This window comes from Haliotis rufescens, unplaced genomic scaffold (genome assembly GCF_023055435.1).
Source record: "Haliotis rufescens isolate VD_foot unplaced genomic scaffold, xgHalRufe1.0.p SCAF_12, whole genome shotgun sequence".
Taxonomy (NCBI): Eukaryota; Metazoa; Mollusca; class Gastropoda; order Lepetellida; family Haliotidae; genus Haliotis; species Haliotis rufescens.
The window spans coordinates 2,196,328-2,215,696 of NW_025963802.1; the positions used below are offsets into that span (position 1 = coordinate 2,196,328).

At 42.9% G+C, this 19,369-nt stretch overlaps 1 protein-coding gene across 1 annotated transcript in view; it reads left to right on the forward strand.

Annotated features, from left to right (window-relative positions):
• LOC124129264 (transmembrane protein 128-like) overlaps positions 1–19,369 on the forward strand; it is a 92,267-nt gene that overhangs the window by 26,777 nt on the left and 46,121 nt on the right. Inside the window, exon 3 of the mRNA XM_048393249.1 lies at positions 17,038–17,205. Within this exon, the coding sequence (XP_048249206.1) occupies positions 17,038–17,205 (168 nt within the window). The remainder of the gene's footprint in view (positions 1–17,037; positions 17,206–19,369) is intronic.

A 19,369-nucleotide genomic window follows, 5' to 3' on the forward strand; every position in this document is an offset into this window, starting at 1 on the left:
TGTAGTGGTGAAAATGTAGGATAAACTTTTTAGTTGAGAAAATGTAGGATACACTTGGTAGTGGGGAAATGTAGGATACACTTTGTAGCAGTGAAAATATAGGATACACCTTGTAGCAGTGAAAATGTAGGATACACTTTGTAGTGGGGTAATTCTAAATGTACCATGATACATCACACACATGGAGCTGTTGTGTCAGACATGTACCATGATTTTTTTCACACATGGAGCTGTTGTGTCAGACATGCACCCTGATGCATCACACACATGGAGCTGTTGTGTCAGACATGTACCCAGATACATCACACACATGGAGCTGTTGTGTCAGACATGTACCCTGATACATCACACACATGGAGCTGTTGTGTCAGACATGTACCCAGATGCATCACACACATGGAGCTGTTGTGTCAGACGTGTCAGACATGTACCCAGATACATCACACACATGGAGCTGTTGTGTCAGACATGTACCCTGATACATCACACACATGGAGCTGTTGTGTCAGACATGTACCCAGATGCATCACACACATGGAGCTGTTGTGTCAGACATGTACCCAGATACATCACACACATGGAGCTGTTGTGTCAGACATGTACCCTGATACATCACACACATGGAGCTGTTGTGTCAGACATGCACCCTGATACATCACACACATGGAGCTGTTGTGTCAGACATGTACCCAGATGCATCACACACATGGAGCTGTTGTGTCAGACATGCACCCTGATACATCACACACAAGGAGCTGTTGTGTCAGACATGTACCCAGATGCATCACATACATGGAGCTGTTGTGTCAGACATGTACCCAGATACATCACACACATGGAGCTGTTGTGTCAGACATGTACCCAGATGCATCACACACATGGAGCTGTTGTGTCAGACATGCACCCTGATACATCACACACATGGAGCTGTTGTGTCAGACATGTACCCAGATGCATCACACACATGGAGCTGTTGTGTCAGACATGTACCCAGATGCATCACACACATGGAGCTGTTGTGTCAGACATGTACCGTGATACATCACACACATGGAGTTGTTGTGTCAGACATGTACTGTGATACATCACACACATGGAGCTGTTGTGTCAGACATGTACCCAGATGCATCACACACATGGAGCTGTTGTGTCAGACATCTACCCTGATACATCACACACATGGAGCTGTTGTGTCAGACATGTACCCAGATACATCACACACATGCAGCTGTTGTGTAACACATGTACCCAGATACATCACACACATGCAGCTGTTGTGTCAGACATGTACCCTGATGGGTCTTGCAGTTTGCAGAGCAACCAGGAAATGGACCTGCATCTTAAACCCTGGTGAAGGCAGAATTCATACTGATGGTCCATCATGCTGCATTGAGTTCAGTTTAGGCTGCAGTGTTAGAAACTAACAGTTTTAGTCCACTAGTCCTTCAAATAATGATAACAGTCAGCAAAACCCTTAGAAGGGGCAAATGTCTACTAGCCCTTATGATGGTTTAACTGGGCAGTTTAGCAGGGACTACAGTACTAGTGCCAGTTTCTAAAGCTGGACTGGCTAGGGGCGATGATCATCTTGCTATGTAGAATTCATTCATATTGAGAAACGGTTGTGTAGAGTTTAGAAAGAACTGCGTTGTTTGGACAGGAGGAAACAGTTCTTCTTCATCATCATCATCATCATCATCATCATCATCGTCATGCATACATCATCATGCATAGAGTGGAGTCGCTAAGTGCAATAATCTTGAACGCAAAGTTAAAACCCCATTTCAACTCAACTGTCTTGCGAAAGAGGTCATCTTGCTATGTAGAATTCATTTTGAGTTGAGAGAAGGCAGAGTTAATCTTGCTGCATTTGAATTCAGTTTGGTATGGAGAGGGAAAAGTTCATCTTGTTCAGAATTCTGTTCGGTCCAGGCAGAAGATGGGGCAGGGATCATCTCGCTGTGTAGAATTAGTTTGGAGTCAGGATGGGTCACTGCTGAGAGTTAATGGCCTTCCCCATCCGAATCAGACATTTCAGCAGAAATGTCACCATAATAATGAGAATCTCTATGTTTGTTTTTATTGCTAATAAGAAACTATTTTATATTCGGGGCCTGTTGTTAAATTCATATTGATTTTGTTTCTCTACAGAGATAACAAGTTTCAATTGCACATGATTCTCATTTGAGATTCTATCTCCGCCATGGTAGAACACAGGTATTTTGTGGTTAATTTGATATCTTGATCTTAGTTAATGGTGTTTTCCCAGTCGAAATGGACCGGGCCTGTGTACAAGTTGCTTTCTATGCATATTTATGAGCTGAGTGTGGATGGGGTATTCTCCAGGGAGATGCACTCCAAACCTCCCCATCTCAGGACTGTATACTGGTGAACGCCAACTGCCTGTTTAGATGACCAGTTCCTGAAATTATTACTCAATTAGCTGACGTTGTCAGAGGAAAATTGTCAATAATGAGAAAAACGTTAGCTTTTCCATGGAGAAATTTCATTAATGTAAATTAATGTTGAGATAGCCAAGGCCGAGGAGGCAATCAAATTATAAATCAGATGAAATAGATGCAATTATCTGTGAATTATTGTTGTGACCAGCCTTTCCTTTTCTACACAACTGTTTATAACCATTATACAAGACTTATGGCTGAAACTCTAGAACTTGCCTGTCGGTACCATGGCAACAAGTAGGCTATAGGTATTTCCCCACAGTATGAGCGTCAGTTTTAGTAGCAGTAGCAGGAGCAGAAGCCATCATACTCCGAAAGTGTCGTGTATATTGTATTTCTGTAAGCCTGTAAGAAAACACAATTTGTCTGACATTTCAAATTGAGAAATAGACAGTCTGTTATCGATGTGATGCAGTGGTTCTCAAGTACTGCCATACGGTCTTAAGAAGCAGACTTTCCATATTCAATGGCCATTGCACCAGAGGCCTTTAATGATCTAATGTTAGGAAGATATGGTGCAGCATGGATAAAGTTTCATGTTTAGAACTATTATGGTATTACGCTGTTGTTAATGTAGTTGATTCTGAGCCAGGAAATCACTGGCCATTGTGAATGTACATTTAACAAGTAAGCCCATCTAACTATAGCTCGTTATGCAAATTTATAGAAAAATTATATATCATCCATAACAGAGTTTAAGTCAGAAATAATGGGAATCTGTTGATTGTGAAAGTAGAATCAAGTTGCCCCTTAAGGCTCATTCATTCTACTGCCGAATCCAGACAATCCAGTGATTGACATCATGAGCATGGGAATCTGTTGATTGTGAAAGTAGAATCAAGTTGCCCCTTAAGGCTCATTCATTTTACTCCCGAATCCAGACAATCCAGTGATTGACATCATGAGCATCGATCCATGCGATTGGGATACAATGACATGCCTCAACCAAGTCAGCGAGTCTGACCACCGGATCCCATTAGTTGCCTCTTATGACAAGCACAGACTTCTTTTACGGCAAGCATGGTTTGCAGAAAACCAATACTAACCCGGATCTTCACGGGTCTGAAGCCACTGTCAAACAATGAGTGGTGTACCAAGCTGTGTTGGTTTACCCACACTTTAATGTCATAAGGGGTGGTGGGGTAGGCTAGTGGTTAAAGCCTTCATTCATCATGCTGAAGGTCCGAGTTCGATTCCTTACATGGGTACAATGTGTCAAATCCATGATATTGCTGGAATATTGCTAAAAACGGCTGAAAAACCCAACTCACTCACTCACTCACTCACTCACTCACTCACTCACCCGCTCACTCTATGTCATAAGAGTGAGTGATTGAGTAAGTGAGTGAGTATGGTTTAACGCCGCTTTTAGTAATATTCCAGCAATATCACGGCGGGAGACACCAGAAATGGGCTTCACACATTGTACCCATGTCGGGAATCGAACCTGGATTTTCAGCGTGACAAAAGAACACTTTAACCACTAGGCTACCCGACCGCCCCCAATGTCATAAGAAGACAGCAACAAAGAATGAACAGATCTGTATGATCCTTGTAGTAAGCTTAGGGTCAGAGACATATGGCATGGACTGAAGTAAAGTTTCATTTTTTCAGCATTGTTTTCTTATCATTATTTAATTTGTGGATATGCCAAACCAAAATTTCACATTTAATATATCTGTACATAATATGAATGAAATTTACCATAGTTACTCTTTAATATCAATGAAGTTAATCTGTCACGCCATGACAGATTAAATGTAGTAGTATGAAAGAATCGGGTGATCTTTAACTTCTTTTGAGTAATATACATTGGTATCAGAACATGTCCCCATTCATTAAACAGACCCCATCAAGAATCCATTTACCAGCCAGCCATCCATTTCTTATTTGATGGTGAAAGATTTCGTTACTGTTATTGTTTAGCTCTCTGAATGTACCTGGTTAGAAATAGTGCCAATGTTCTCTTTTCTATTTCCATTTATGATCAATCATTTATTGATTATCAATTTATTTTTTGGACCAATGATCAATCTTATATCAACCAATTCCCCAAACCACACTTGTAGGAACTAGGTTTATCTGCTGTATGCCCAGCATGGTGATTTGTTACGACCACTACAATCACTACTCCGCGACTGCGTACTGATTTACTCATGGGACCGGTGACGCTGCCAGCCCTTATCAGCAGCATAATCCAAAACTTGATCCTCGAGTCCAGCTGACAGTTCTGAGCAATGAAGAATCTCTGTCCACATCCGAGGACATTGGACTAATCTAGGGCAGTTTGATCTGGTAAACACAAAAAAGGTCAACTTGTCAATAACAAATTTGATTGATAGAGCACATATACGAAAGACCTAAGTTTTTTATTACTGAAAATCAACCACAAATGTGACCCTCTGTTCAACCTCCCTTTGACTTTAATACCCTGGTGATGATATATTTATCAATTTCCCATGTTAATGGTAGAATTTAATAGGAGAGCTAAGTCGATCAGATATTTTTATGTCAGTATGATGGTAAATAGGATATATGGCGAGCAAGATGCTATTTATTGAAGTAACGTGCGGCTGTTTGCCTGACATTTCCTGCCCTGCATTCCACTTCATCTTAGAAATCAATAACGGTAGATTTGTACAACTTGAGATATCCTGTGGGAGTGGGCGGGGGCCATTTTGGGCCCTGACAGCACACTTACGATCAATGGAGTCGTCAGTACTGTATGTCAAATTCTGTTAGGAAATGTTTGTGTCACTTTGGTGGTGTCTCGTAAATTACCCATAACTCCGCATGGCAAGGCTTTGATAAATCAGCTGGAAGTGTCCCAGTGTATTGGAGTTTAGTAGCGATATATTGCAATTCATTTGCACTCATTTCCATGGAGAAAGTCGTTTGAAATCAGGGACAGCTGTTTAGTATGAGAGACTGGAGTGTGGAGGCTTGCAGGGAGAATAATCAATTACTGCTGCAGTGAGCTGGGGCAGATAGCACATATAATGGGGGCAGCTACAATTACTCGTCCAAACCAAGGCGCATCTTCTTCTACTTTCTGCTCTGATTATTTTCCTCATTTGTCAGACCAGTGTCAGGTGGATTCCACCGTTTTGTTGAATATCAATAAAGAATGGCAGAATTATCTCCATCTGCCAGTTGCGTAATGAATAAAAAATTGATGAGGATCAAATTATTTCTGCCAAGTCCTCTGATATTCACCCTGTTTATTTCCCAATTGCTATAATGCTGTCAAGAATCTCCATGGATGTTTTATTTCCTTGATTGGAACCCGTGTTATCGGACAAGATTTTATTTTTTTCAAGGGAGATCCTCCAGGGCAGGTTATTGATCAGGAAACTTAGAGAAATGTTGATAGTTTGTTGTTGGCATGGAGGACAAATACTTGGGGCAGAAATAGAGAAAGGTGACACCAATCTGGGGAGGGTAGGGGAAGGAATTGGTGAGATTGACATGGTCGACTGGTTTTGGGAAGGGACCTGACAGTGCGCCATTCAGACGAAACTGACTGACTCCCCACTGTCGCCATTCAGATGAAGCAGACAGACATGTTAACCTGACACCCTACTCTCACCATTCAGATGAAGCAGACAGACATGTTAACCTGACACCCTTCCTGGACCATTCAGATGCAACAGACGGACATGTTAACCTGACTCTCTTCCTGGACCATTCAGATGAAGCAGACGGACATGTTAACCTGACACCCTACTCTCACCATTCAGATGAAACAGACGGACATGTTAACCTGACACCCTACTCTCACCATTCAGATGAAGCAGACGGACATGTTAACCTGACACCCTACTCTCACCATTCAGATGAAGCAGACGGACATGTTAACCTGACTCCCTTCCTGGACCATTCAGATAAAACAGACGGACATGTTAACCTGACTCTCTTCCTGGACCATTCAGATGAAACAGACGGACATGTTAACCTGACTCCCTTCCTGGACCATTCAGATGAAACAGACGGACATGTTAACCTGACTCTCTTCCTGGACCATTCAGATGAAACAGACAGACATGTTAACCTGACACCCTTCCTGGACCATTCAGATGAAACAGACGGACATGTTAACCTGACTCTCTTCCTGGACCATTCAGATGAAACAGACGGACATGTTAACCTGACTCTCTTCCTGTACCATTCAGATGAAACAGACAGACATGTTAACCTGACACCCTACTCTCACCATTCAGATGAAACAGAAGAACATGTTAACCTGACACCCTACTCTCACCATTCAGATGAAACAGACGGACATGTTAACCTGACACCCTTCCTGGACCATTCAGATGAAGCAGACGGACATGTTAACCTGACACCCTACTCTCACCATTCAGATGAAGCAGACGGACATGTTAACCTGACACCCTACTCTCACCATTCAGATGAAACAGATGGACATGTTAACCTGACACCCTACTCTCACCATTCAGATGAAACAGACGGACATGTTAACCTGACTCCCTTCCTGGACCATTTGTATGAAACAGACGGACATGTTAACCTGACTCTCTTCCTGGACCATTCAGATGAAGCAGACGGACATGTTAACCTGACTCCCTTCCTGGACCATTCAGATGAAGCAGACGGACATCTTAACCTGACACCCTTCCTGGACCATTTGTATGAAACAGACGGACATGTTAACCTGACTCTCTTCCTGGACCATTTGTATGAAACAGACAGACATGTTAACCTGACTCTCTTCCTGGACCATTCAGATGAAACAGACGGACATGTTAACCTGACTCTCTTCCTGGACCATTTGTATGAAACAGACGGACATGTTAACCTGACTCCCTTCCTGGACTATTCAGATGAAGCAGACAGACATGTTAACCTGACTCTCTTCCTGGACCATTTGTATGAAACAGACAGACATGTTAACCTGACTCCCTTCCTGGACCATTCAGATGAAGCAGACAGACATGTTAACCTGACTCTCTTCCTGGACCATTCAGATGAAACAGACGGACATGTTAACCTGACTCTCTTCCTGGACCATTTGTATGAAACAGACGGACATGTTAACCTGACACCCTTCCTGGACCATTCAGATGAAACAGACGGACATGTTAACCTGACTCCCTTCCTGGACCATTCAGATGAAACAGACGGACATGTTAACATGACTCCCTTCCTGGACCATTCAGATGAAGCAGACGGACATGTTAACCTGACTCCCTTCCTGGACCATTCAGATGAAGCAGACGGACATGTTAACCTGACTCCCTTCCTGGACCATTTGTATGAAACAGACGGACATGTTAACCTGACTCCCTTCCTGGACCATTCAGATGAAGCAGACAGACATGTTAACCTGACTCTCTTCCTGGACCATTCAGATGAAACAGACAGACATGTTAACCTGATACCCTTCCTGGACCATTTGTATCAAACAGACGGACATGTTAACCTGACTCTCTTCCTGGACCATTTGTATGAAACAGACGGACATGTTAACCTGACACCCTACTCTCACCATTCAGATGAAACAGACAGACATGTTAACCTGACTCTCTTCCTGGACCATTCAGATGAAACAGACGGACATGTTAACCTGACTCTCTTCCTGGACCATTTGTATGAAACAGACGGACATGTTAACCTGACACCCTACTCTCACCATTCAGATGAAACAGACAGACATGTTAACCTGACTCTCTTCCTTGACCATTTGGATGAAACAGACGGACATGTTAACCTGACTGTCTTCCTGGACCATTTGTATGAAACAGACGGACATGTTAACCTGACACCCTTCCTTGACCATTTGGATGAAACAGACTGACATGTTAACCTGACACCCTTCCTGGACCATTCAGATGAAACAGACGGACATGTTAACCTGACTCTCTTCCTGGACCATTCAGATGCAACAGACGGACATGTTAACCTGACTCCCTTCCTGGACCATTCAGATGAAACAGATGGACATGTTAACCTGACTCCCTTCCTGGACCATTCAGATGAAACAGACGGACATGTTAACCTGACTCTCTCTTCCTGGACCATTCAGATGAAACAGACGGACATGTTAACCTGACTCTCTTCCTGGACCATTCAGATGAAACAGACAGACATGTTAACCTGACACCCTTCCTGGACCATTCAGATGAAACAGACGGACATGTTAACCTGACTCTCTTCCTGTACCATTCAGATGCAACAGACGGACATGTTAACCTGACACCCTACTCTCACCATTCAGATGAAACAGAAGAACATGTTAACCTGACACCCTACTCTCACCATTCAGATGAAACAGACAGACATGTTAACCTGACACCCTTCCTGGACCATTCAGATGAAGCAGACGGACATGTTAACCTGACACCCTACTATCACCATTCAGATGCAACAGACGGACATGTTAACCTGACACCCTACTCTCACCATTCAGATGAAACAGATGGACATGTTAACCTGACATCCTACTCTCACCATTCAGATGCAACAGACGGACATGTTAACCTGACTCCCTTCCTGGACCATTTGTATGAAACAGACGGACATGTTAACCTGACTCTCTTCCTGGACCATTCAGATGAAGCAGACGGACATGTTAACCTGACTCCCTTCCTGGACCATTCAGATGAAGCAGACGGACATGTTAACCTGACTCCCTTCCTGGACCATTTGTATGAAACAGACGGACATGTTAACCTGACTCTCTTCCTGGACCATTCAGATGAAACAGACGGACATGTTAACCTGACTCTCTTCCTGGACCATTCAGATGCAACAGACGGACATGTTAACCTGACACCCTACTCTCACCATTCAGATGAAACAGACAGACATGTTAACCTGACTCTCTTCCTGGACCATTCAGATGAAACAGATGGGCATGTTAACCTGACTCCCTTCCTGGACCATTTGTATGAAACAGACGGACATGTTAACCTGACTCCCTTCCTGGACCATTTAGATGAAACAGACAGACATGTTAACCTGACTCCCTTCCTGGACCATTCAGATGAAACAGACGGACATGTTAACCTGACTCTCTTCCTGGACCATTCAGATGAAACAGACGGACATGTTAACCTGACACCCTACTCTCACCATTCAGATGAAACAGACAGACATGTTTACCTGACTCTCTTCCTGGACCATTCAGATGAAACAGACGGACATGTTAACCTGACACCCTTCCTGGACCATTCAGATGAAACAGATGGGCATGTTAACCTGACTCCCTTCCTGGACCATTCAGATGAAACAGACGGACATGTTAACCTGACTCCCTTCCTGGACCATTCAGATGAAGCAGACAGACATGTTAACCTGACTCCCTTCCTGGACCATTCAGATGAAGCAGACGGACATGTTAACCTGACTCCCTTCCTAGACCATTTGTATGAAACAGACGGACATGTTAACCTGACTCCCTTCCTGGACCATTCAGATGAAGCAGACAGACATGTTAACCTGACTCTCTTCCTGGACCATTCAGATGAAGCAGACGGACATGTTAACCTGACTCCCTTCCTGGACCATTCAGATGAAACAGACGGACATGTTAACCTGACTCCCTTCCTGGACCATTCAGATGAAACAGACAGACATGTTAACCTGACACCCTTCCTGGACCATTCAGATGAAGCAGACGGACATGTTAACCTGACACCCTACTATCACCATTCAGATGCAACAGACGGACATGTTAACCTGACACCCTACTCTCACCATTCAGATGAAACAGATGGACATGTTAACCTGACATCCTACTCTCACCATTCAGATGCAACAGACGGACATGTTAACCTGACTCCCTTCCTGGACCATTTGTATGAAACAGACGGACATGTTAACCTGACTCTCTTCCTGGACCATTCAGATGAAGCAGACGGACATGTTAACCTGACTCCCTTCCTGGACCATTCAGATGAAGCAGACGGACATGTTAACCTGACTCCCTTCCTGGACCATTTGTATGAAACAGACGGACATGTTAACCTGACTCTCTTCCTGGACCATTCAGATGAAACAGACGGACATGTTAACCTGACTCTCTTCCTGGACCATTCAGATGCAACAGACGGACATGTTAACCTGACACCCTACTCTCACCATTCAGATGAAACAGACAGACATGTTAACCTGACTCTCTTCCTGGACCATTCAGATGAAACAGATGGGCATGTTAACCTGACTCCCTTCCTGGACCATTTGTATGAAACAGACGGACATGTTAACCTGACTCCCTTCCTGGACCATTTAGATGAAACAGACAGACATGTTAACCTGACTCCCTTCCTGGACCATTCAGATGAAACAGACGGACATGTTAACCTGACTCTCTTCCTGGACCATTCAGATGCAACAGACGGACATGTTAACCTGACACCCTACTCTCACCATTCAGATGAAACAGACAGACATGTTAACCTGACTCTCTTCCTGGACCATTCAGATGAAACAGACGGACATGTTAACCTGACACCCTTCCTGGACCATTCAGATGAAACAGATGGGCATGTTAACCTGACTCCCTTCCTGGACCATTCAGATGAAACAGACGGACATGTTAACCTGACTCCCTTCCTGGACCATTCAGATGAAGCAGACAGACATGTTAACCTGACTCCCTTCCTGGACCATTCAGATGAAACAGACGGACATGTTAACCTGACTCCCTTCCTAGACCATTTGTATGAAACAGACGGACATGTTAACCTGACTCCCTTCCTGGACCATTCAGATGAAGCAGACAGACATGTTAACCTGACTCTCTTCCTGGACCATTCAGATGAAGCAGACGGACATGTTAACCTGACTCCCTTCCTGGACCATTCAGATGAAACAGACGGACATGTTAACCTGACTCCCTTCCTGGACCATTCAGATGAAACAGACGGACATGTTAACCTGACTCCCTTCCTGGACCATTCAGATGAAACAGACAGACATGTTAACCTGACTCTCTTCCTGGACCATTCAGATGAAACAGACGGACATGTTAACCTGACACCCTACTCTCACCATTCAGATGAAACAGATGGGCATGTTAACCTGACTCGCTTCCTGGACCATTCAGATGAAACAGACGTGCATGTTAACTCTCAGATCAAGCTATCTGGTCCTCAGAGGGGACAATACAAACCAGACAGACATGCTAACATGGGTTGCCACCTGCCTGGTGCAACTTTACTGTCAGAACCTCAAATCACCAGCTCTAATAGATGAACATGGATTCTCAACTGTACAAAAAATATTTAAAAAACGTTTCTTTGCCTTCATTTTGAGGTGTATGCATGTGAAGCAATCAGTGTAACTTCCTGAGTATTTGTGGTGAAGCAGCCAGTGGTAAATACTTAATGAGAAGAGAATATCGGGGCCAGCAACCCCAGGTCCGGGCCCTACATTGGGAGATAGGGAAGATCAGCTCCCTCATTACCAGGGGTTTTAGATACATGCCTGCATCAAATCGATGCACCGCATGCAATATTTATACTCTTAGAGAAGTTTATATCATCATGCCTCTTTTTACATAATATGGTTTGTTGTCTTTGCTTGATAGCCATGTTATGTAAAGTGCGTGTTGTGGCGAACACAATGCCTAGATGAATTCATTCTGCTGGTACGAAATAGCTATGAATCAGTCTGATTTATACAAGGATTTGATTTTTCCCTATCATTTCCCACTTCCAATAGCATGGAAAGTCCCTAACCTATAATTTTGACTGTAACGGATCTCGTTAGGTAGGTCGTCCCCAAGGTCATTAATCTCATCATGGAGACTAAGATCTCTGCGATCTGGTTATTATGGAAGTGAAGTATAAAGCCTCTTGAAGAGCTAAGGAGGCTAAAAAGGTTAATTTAGGGTAGCATGTCATCTAATGCAGTGAAATAAAATACATTTGATATGTTTGTTGTGTGACTGTTTTCATCTGCGTGTGACGTGCACCGGCGTTGACACATTGTGTTCTGTAACAGAACATAGCATCAAAGAAGGAGTGTTTGATTTACTCCATCTGGTAAACATCAGTTTCGGGCTTTCCTTCCCTCACTTCTCTCACCCTTCATGTTTCATTTCACAACCTCTCTCTCTCTCTCTCTCTCTCTCTCTCTCTCTCTCTCTCTCTGTCTCTCTCTCTCTCTCCCTGTCTTTCTCTCTCTCTCCCTGTCTTTCTCTCTCTCTCACTGTCTTTCTCTCTCTCTCTCTCTTTCCCAATCCCTCCCTCCCCCTCTCTCTCTCTCTGTATGTCTCTCTCTCTCTCTGTCTTTTTCTCTCTCTCTGCCTGTCTCTCTTTCTCTTTGTCTCTTTCTGTTTGTCTCTTTCTCTCTCTGTCTCTGTATCTGTCACTCTCTCTTGCTCTGTCTCTTTGTTTTTCTCTTCTCTCTCTCTTTGTTTCTCCCTCTCTCTCTTGCTCTCTCTGTCTGTTTCTTTCTCTGTCTCTCTCCCTCTCTTCTTTATCTCTTTCTCTCACTCTTTCTGTGTCTTCTGAAGAGGGAGAGTGTGGTGAAAGCCCCTCAAAATTGGTCATCGTTGATGAAAAGTAGTTCAACAAATGAGTACCAAAGTGCCAATAGGACACAGGCTTGTGGACGTCCATGTGAAGGCCGGTCTTGATGACCCGATGGTGAATATTGCTAAAAGCATTATGAATCAACTCACTCACTCTGTATCGATCTCATCAAGAAGGTTATCTATGAGATTTTACTAACTATGATCTTATCAATATGGTTCTTCTGTGGTCCACCTCAGTATCATCAACTGAACATGATGTCCATCATCACACTTTCTTCCTTGTGTTATTATTCCTAATCTGATCAATCAATTACAAGTGCTGTCAAATCTCACCATACGCTCTGATGAACAGCCTGAGATTGAGTTGTATCAACAATCCAAGTCAGCACACCAGTGTGTTTTTCTGAGTGGAATGAGATAGTCATCCTAGTAGCATCTGCCGACTCATTCTGCCCACTGCAGCTTTGTCATGACAACCTGATTCTTTCATATTACAATAGTTAATCTCTCATGCCATGACAGATTAACATTACCAATATGAAAGAATTGGGCGATCCTTAACTTCTTTTGAGTAGTATATAATGAAACGAAAATTCAGATTATTTTTTTTATTATGTAGCAATATTTGTATTATGTTTGTAACCAGTACTAGAAGGCATATACTTTTTAACGTATTTTATGCTCTATTTTTTTATGTTTGCATTTGGCAAAATAAGAAAATGTTTAGTTGTGTGTTTCACTTTATATTGTTTCAGGGTCATCAGGGGGTGGTCGGGTAGCCTAGTGGTTAAGGCGTTTGCTCATCATGCCGAACACCCAGGTTTGATTCCAAACATGGGTACAATGTGTGAAGTCCATTTCTTGTGTCCCCGCCGTGATATTGCTGGAATATTGCTAAAAGCGGCATAAAACCATACTCACTCACTCAGGATCATCAGTAAACTATATTTTTTGTTTAAAATATTGTTTAATATGGTACAGTGAACCTTATTTAAAGTATCGCCTCAAATGATACAGTGAACCTTGTTAAGTATCACCTCAATATGATACAGTGAACCTTATTTAAAGGATCGTCTCAATATGATACAGTGAACCTTGTTAAGTATCGCCTCAATATGATACAGTGAACCTTTTTAAGTATCGTCTCAATATGATACAGTGAACCTTGTTAAGTATCGCCTCAATATGATACAGTGAACCTTGTTAAGTATCGCCTCAATATGATACAATGAACCTTGTTAAGTATTGTCTCTATATGATACAGTGAACCTTTTTAAGTATCGTCTTAATATGATACAGTGAACCTTGTTAAGTATCGCCTCAATATGATACAGTGAACCTTTTTAAGTATCGTCTCAATATGATACAGTGAACCTTGTTAAGTATCGTCTCAATATGATACAGTGAATCTTGTTAAGTATCATCCCAATATGATACAGTGAATCCTGTTAAGTATCGTCTAAATATGATATAGTGAATCTTGTTAAGTATTGTCTCAATATGATACAGTGAATCTTGTTAAGTATCGTCTCAATATGATACAGTGAATCCTGTTAAGTATCGTCTAAATATGATACAGTGAATCTTGTTAAGTATCGTCTCAATATGATACAGTAAATCTTGTTAAGTATCGTCTAAATATGATGCAGTGAACCTTGTTTAAAGTATCATCTCAATATGATACGGTGAATCTTGTTAAGTATCGCCTCAATATGATACAGTGAACCTTGTTTTAAGTATCGCCTAAATATGATACAGTGAACCTTGTTAAGTATCGCCTCACTATGATACAATGAATCTTGTTAAGTATCGCCTCACTATGATACAGTGAACCTTGTTAAGTATCGCCTTAACATACAGTCATCAAGTGAAGCCATGTCAAGTTGCACTCCATTACTGTCGCAAGGCCAAGATACTGATATCAGCATTACTGGCACGAAGATGGTCGAATATCAGCATTTCAATCGCTTCTCTCAAACTACAAATTGCTTGGTGTAATAAATTGTCAGGATGACTTACAGCTAACAAGGTTTCGCTGTACATAAGGTAATTTGAATGTTTGCACCCTCTGGTAAGAAAGTCTCTCTAGTGGAATGATGAAATTTATTTTCTCTGCCAGACAACAGATCTGAGATAGATTGAAGTATCACCAGACCTGTTGTTTTTCCAGTCCGACGGTTCTCATCTCAGCTAGGTTCTCAGACACACTTTGAAACTTAACCCTTGTGACAATAAACAGCTGGATGTAACCAAAGTCGTTCTAGAAGTACATCCTGTCTTTGGTACTCAAGAGATTGAATGTGATATTAATTAATTTTTAATTTTGCGTAAGGGTGTAGTTCAAAAGTTGAAGGTGGGATGAAATGTGTATTTCTCAAGTTTTCAGACACCGCTAACACTTTTAATTGTGAAAATGATGTTTTATAGGCATTTCTCAGAAGTTGACGGATGACAAAGTAGACACAATTTATGCCTAAATTCTTTATTATACTGTAATAAGCAATGTTTCTGTATAGATCCTAGGGCTGGGACGTGTAGCTCGGGGTCGGGTGGGTACTGAGTAGGACACGGGTACCCACAGACTACCCAGACCCGTGGTTAGTCACGTGATATATTGTTTAATGGCAACAAATATCTAAAACTCTATGGTTACACTACGAGTCACTAATGTTCGCATTTCTTTCTGACTATGCACCCATTCCTTCTGACCTTTATAGGTTTGAATAAAGCTAAAACTTCAGTCAACTTCAGTGTATGCCTGACTAGATCATTTTATATGTGTATCTAAATACATTTTACCAGGGCTACAGTCAAACAATTCCCAATCGGACATTTTACACTGAAGTCTTAAGATCTATAGCGGGTAGGGTCGGGTGATAGCATGGTGGGTACCCGGGTAGTAAATTTGGACTCGTCCCAGCCCTAATAGATCCATATACTATTGTCAAGCAAGTCTTGTTGTAAATGTCATAAATTGTTGACAATGTTAAGTGAATTCTATTTAGCAAGATTCATGTTGCTGGTGGTGCTCAGACCTTTATACCTCGGATGGAAATGAGAAGAATGATTAGAGCTGTTAATACTGAATAAATCTGTAAATCTCCTCAGTTGATTTTGTAGGATGTGACCTGCCAACCCAGGCTTAAAGGTTTAAGGTTTTTTGTCCAACATTGGACTATTGAACTGTCCCTAAATATGGAAGATCTTGGCCTTTAGTATAAGTACCCAGTGTTAGAGGATAGGATTGGTAGGACGAATTTTCATCCAACATTGGACTATTGAACTGTCCCTAAATATGGAAGATCTTGACCTTTAGTATAAGTACCAAGTGTTAGAGGATAGGATTGGTAGGAAGAATTTTCGTCCAACATTGGACTATTGAACTGTCCCTAAATATGGAAGATGTTGGCCTTTAGTTTAAGCACCCAGTGTTAGAGGATAGGTTTTGTAGGAAGTGTCCATCATCCACGTCATGTTGCTTGTAGTGAATGTGTATCACAGGAACATTTGTGTTTTAAGCTGTGTACCTTCAATTAGTGTTAGAGTTACAAATTGTGAAAGATGTTTTGGCACACGTTATAAACAGTGAAAGTGTTCAATCAGATGGTGAGTGTTCAATCAGATGGTGAGGTTACAAGTGAAATACATCACCACAGGCTTTCCTCCCACATAAAGCTAACACGATATAACTGGAATCCTGTTAAAAAGCGGAGTTAAACCACTCACTCACTCACTCACTCACTCTCACTCACTCACTCACTCACTCACTCACTCACTCACTCACTCACCCACCCACCCACCCACCCACCCACCCACCCACCCACCCACCCACCCACTCACTCACTCACTCACTCACTCACTCACTCACTCACTCACTCACTCACTCACTCACTCACTCACTCACTCACTCACTCACTCACCCACCCACCCACTCACCCACCCACTCACTCACTCACTCACTCCAGTGAAATTTTCAAATTAACAAGTTTAGGTACAACAGAATCCTGTTGGACTAGCTGTGTTCTTTGTAGTAATGTGTGCTTCAGTACTAAATGTGATGTTGTGTTACAGATTATGGTTCAACATCGGCTCCGTGTTGATGGGGATCAACATCTGCATTGCCATGTTCCTGGTTGTCTACCTGTCCTACATCAAGAAGATCAGCGCCGACGACTGGGAACGACACTACCCCGCACTCATCCCCATCGCCACGGCAGCGTTTATATTTGGTGGCATCTGGTAAGACGAAAGTTGTAGCACGTAGACAATATCCAAGTCCCATGTTTCTGACTTTTCTTATCTTCATATAGGAACGTGCCAGTGAAAGCAGAAATTGGATTAGTCAACAAGATGGCAATGCAAGAGAGACTGCCAAATATTGATATCTCTTGAAACTTACACCAGCCAGTCTTAGCGAACAACGATATTAGGTTACAGACTGTGCAGGTTGTGCTGTTGTGGTCAGCTTGTTGACTGTGATTGAAATGAAGAATCTGTTTGACAGCAACAGTTCACAACAGATATATCTTTCTTGGTGTTCTGCTGCTGTTTCGTGTTGCTGGTTTTTGTCTTCTGACACATTTTGATTCTGAAACCCGTTGAGACATCTGAGGGGTGTCTTATTTCAAATGTTTCATTAGGGGGAGAATGTGCAGAAGATCTTTTGATTCGTGAGCGTGTGCCATAGTTCCATTTATGGGTAAACGTGTTCTGCAGATCAATTCAAAATTGGCCATCATTGATAAATCTTTCTTCCTTGTAGCCCGTCGGAATTATTTTGGCACCCTCAAAAACTCATACCCTTAATATATATTTGTTTATCACATAGTTTATGAATGATTTCGTGTAGGTTAATAAAACTTGGTCATCCTTTTAAGGGGTGGCATGGATGAAAATAAAAACTCCTAACAGTATAATACAAAGCCCAGTGTCACGCACTGTAGGACAAGACACTTATGCAGGGATCTCTTTAGGCTGAATATTTGAAGCATTGTCAGAATACAGGAAGTTCTTGTAGCCTTTTGTTTGTGTTCATGTACGTGTCTAAGACTTCCATCACTTTGGGCTAAGCTCCCACATGGATCTCACCTGCCGTGTTATGACCGTCAAAAGTGGCGTTAAACCCAACTCACTCACTCATTCATTTGTATGGGGCTGCAAATGATTCATCGGAAGCCTCTGCAAAAATTCATTGAAGGTTTGATGTTCGAGTTAATACTTTATGTCCTATTTTTAAAACAAGTGCATGTAATTATATGGATGTATGCTCCAGATGACAACTGATGACAAACTTGTCGGGACGCTATGTCGCATGTGCCATGTTTCATTGTTTTCGCCAATGACTGTGGAGGATGCACTCCATCCCTCACGTTCCACCTGCCTCAGTATGTTGGATGCACTCCATCCGTCACGTTCCACCTAACTCAGTATGTTGGATGCACTCCATCCCTCACGTTCCACCTGCCTCAGTATGTTGGATGCACTCCATCCCTCACGTTCCACCTGCCTCAGTATGGTGGATGCACTCCATCCCTCACGTTCCACCTGCCTCAGTATGGGGGATGCACTCCATCCCTCACATTCCACCTGCCTCAGTATGGAGAATGCACGCCATCCCTCACCTTCCACCTGCCTCAGTATGGTGGATGCACTCCATCCCTCATGTTCCACCTGCCTTAGTATGGTGGATGAACTCCATCCCTCACATTCCCCCTTTAGTATGGTGGATGCACTCCATCCCTCACAGTCCACCTGCCTCAGTATGATGGATGCACTCTATCCATCACATTCCACCTGCCTGAGTATGGAGGATGCACTCTATCCCTCATGTTCCACCTGCCTGAGTATGGAGGATGCACGCCATCCCTCACCTTCCACCTGCCTCAGTATGGTGGATGCACTCTATCCATCACATTCCACCTGCCTCAGTATGTTGGATGCACTCCATCCCTCACGTTCCACCTGCCTCAGTATGGTGGATGCACTCCATCCCTCACGTTCCACCTGCCTCAGTGTGATGGATGCACTCCATCCCTCACGTTCAACCTGCCTCAGTATGGTGGATGCACTCTATCCCTCATGTTCCACCTGCCTCAGTATGGTGGATGCATTCCATCCCCCACGTTCCACCTGCCTCAGTATGTTGGATGCACTCCATCCCTCACGTTCCACCTGCCTCAGTATGGTGGATGCACTCCATCCCTCACATTCCACCTGCCTCAGTATGGTGGATGCACTCTATCCCTCATGTTCCACCTGCCTCAGTATGGTGGATGCATTCCATCCCCCACGTTCCACCTGCCTCAGTATGTTGGATGCACTCCATCCCTCACGTTCCACCTGCCTCAGTATGGAGGATGCACTCCATCCCCCACGTTCCACCTGCCTCAGTATGTTGGATGCA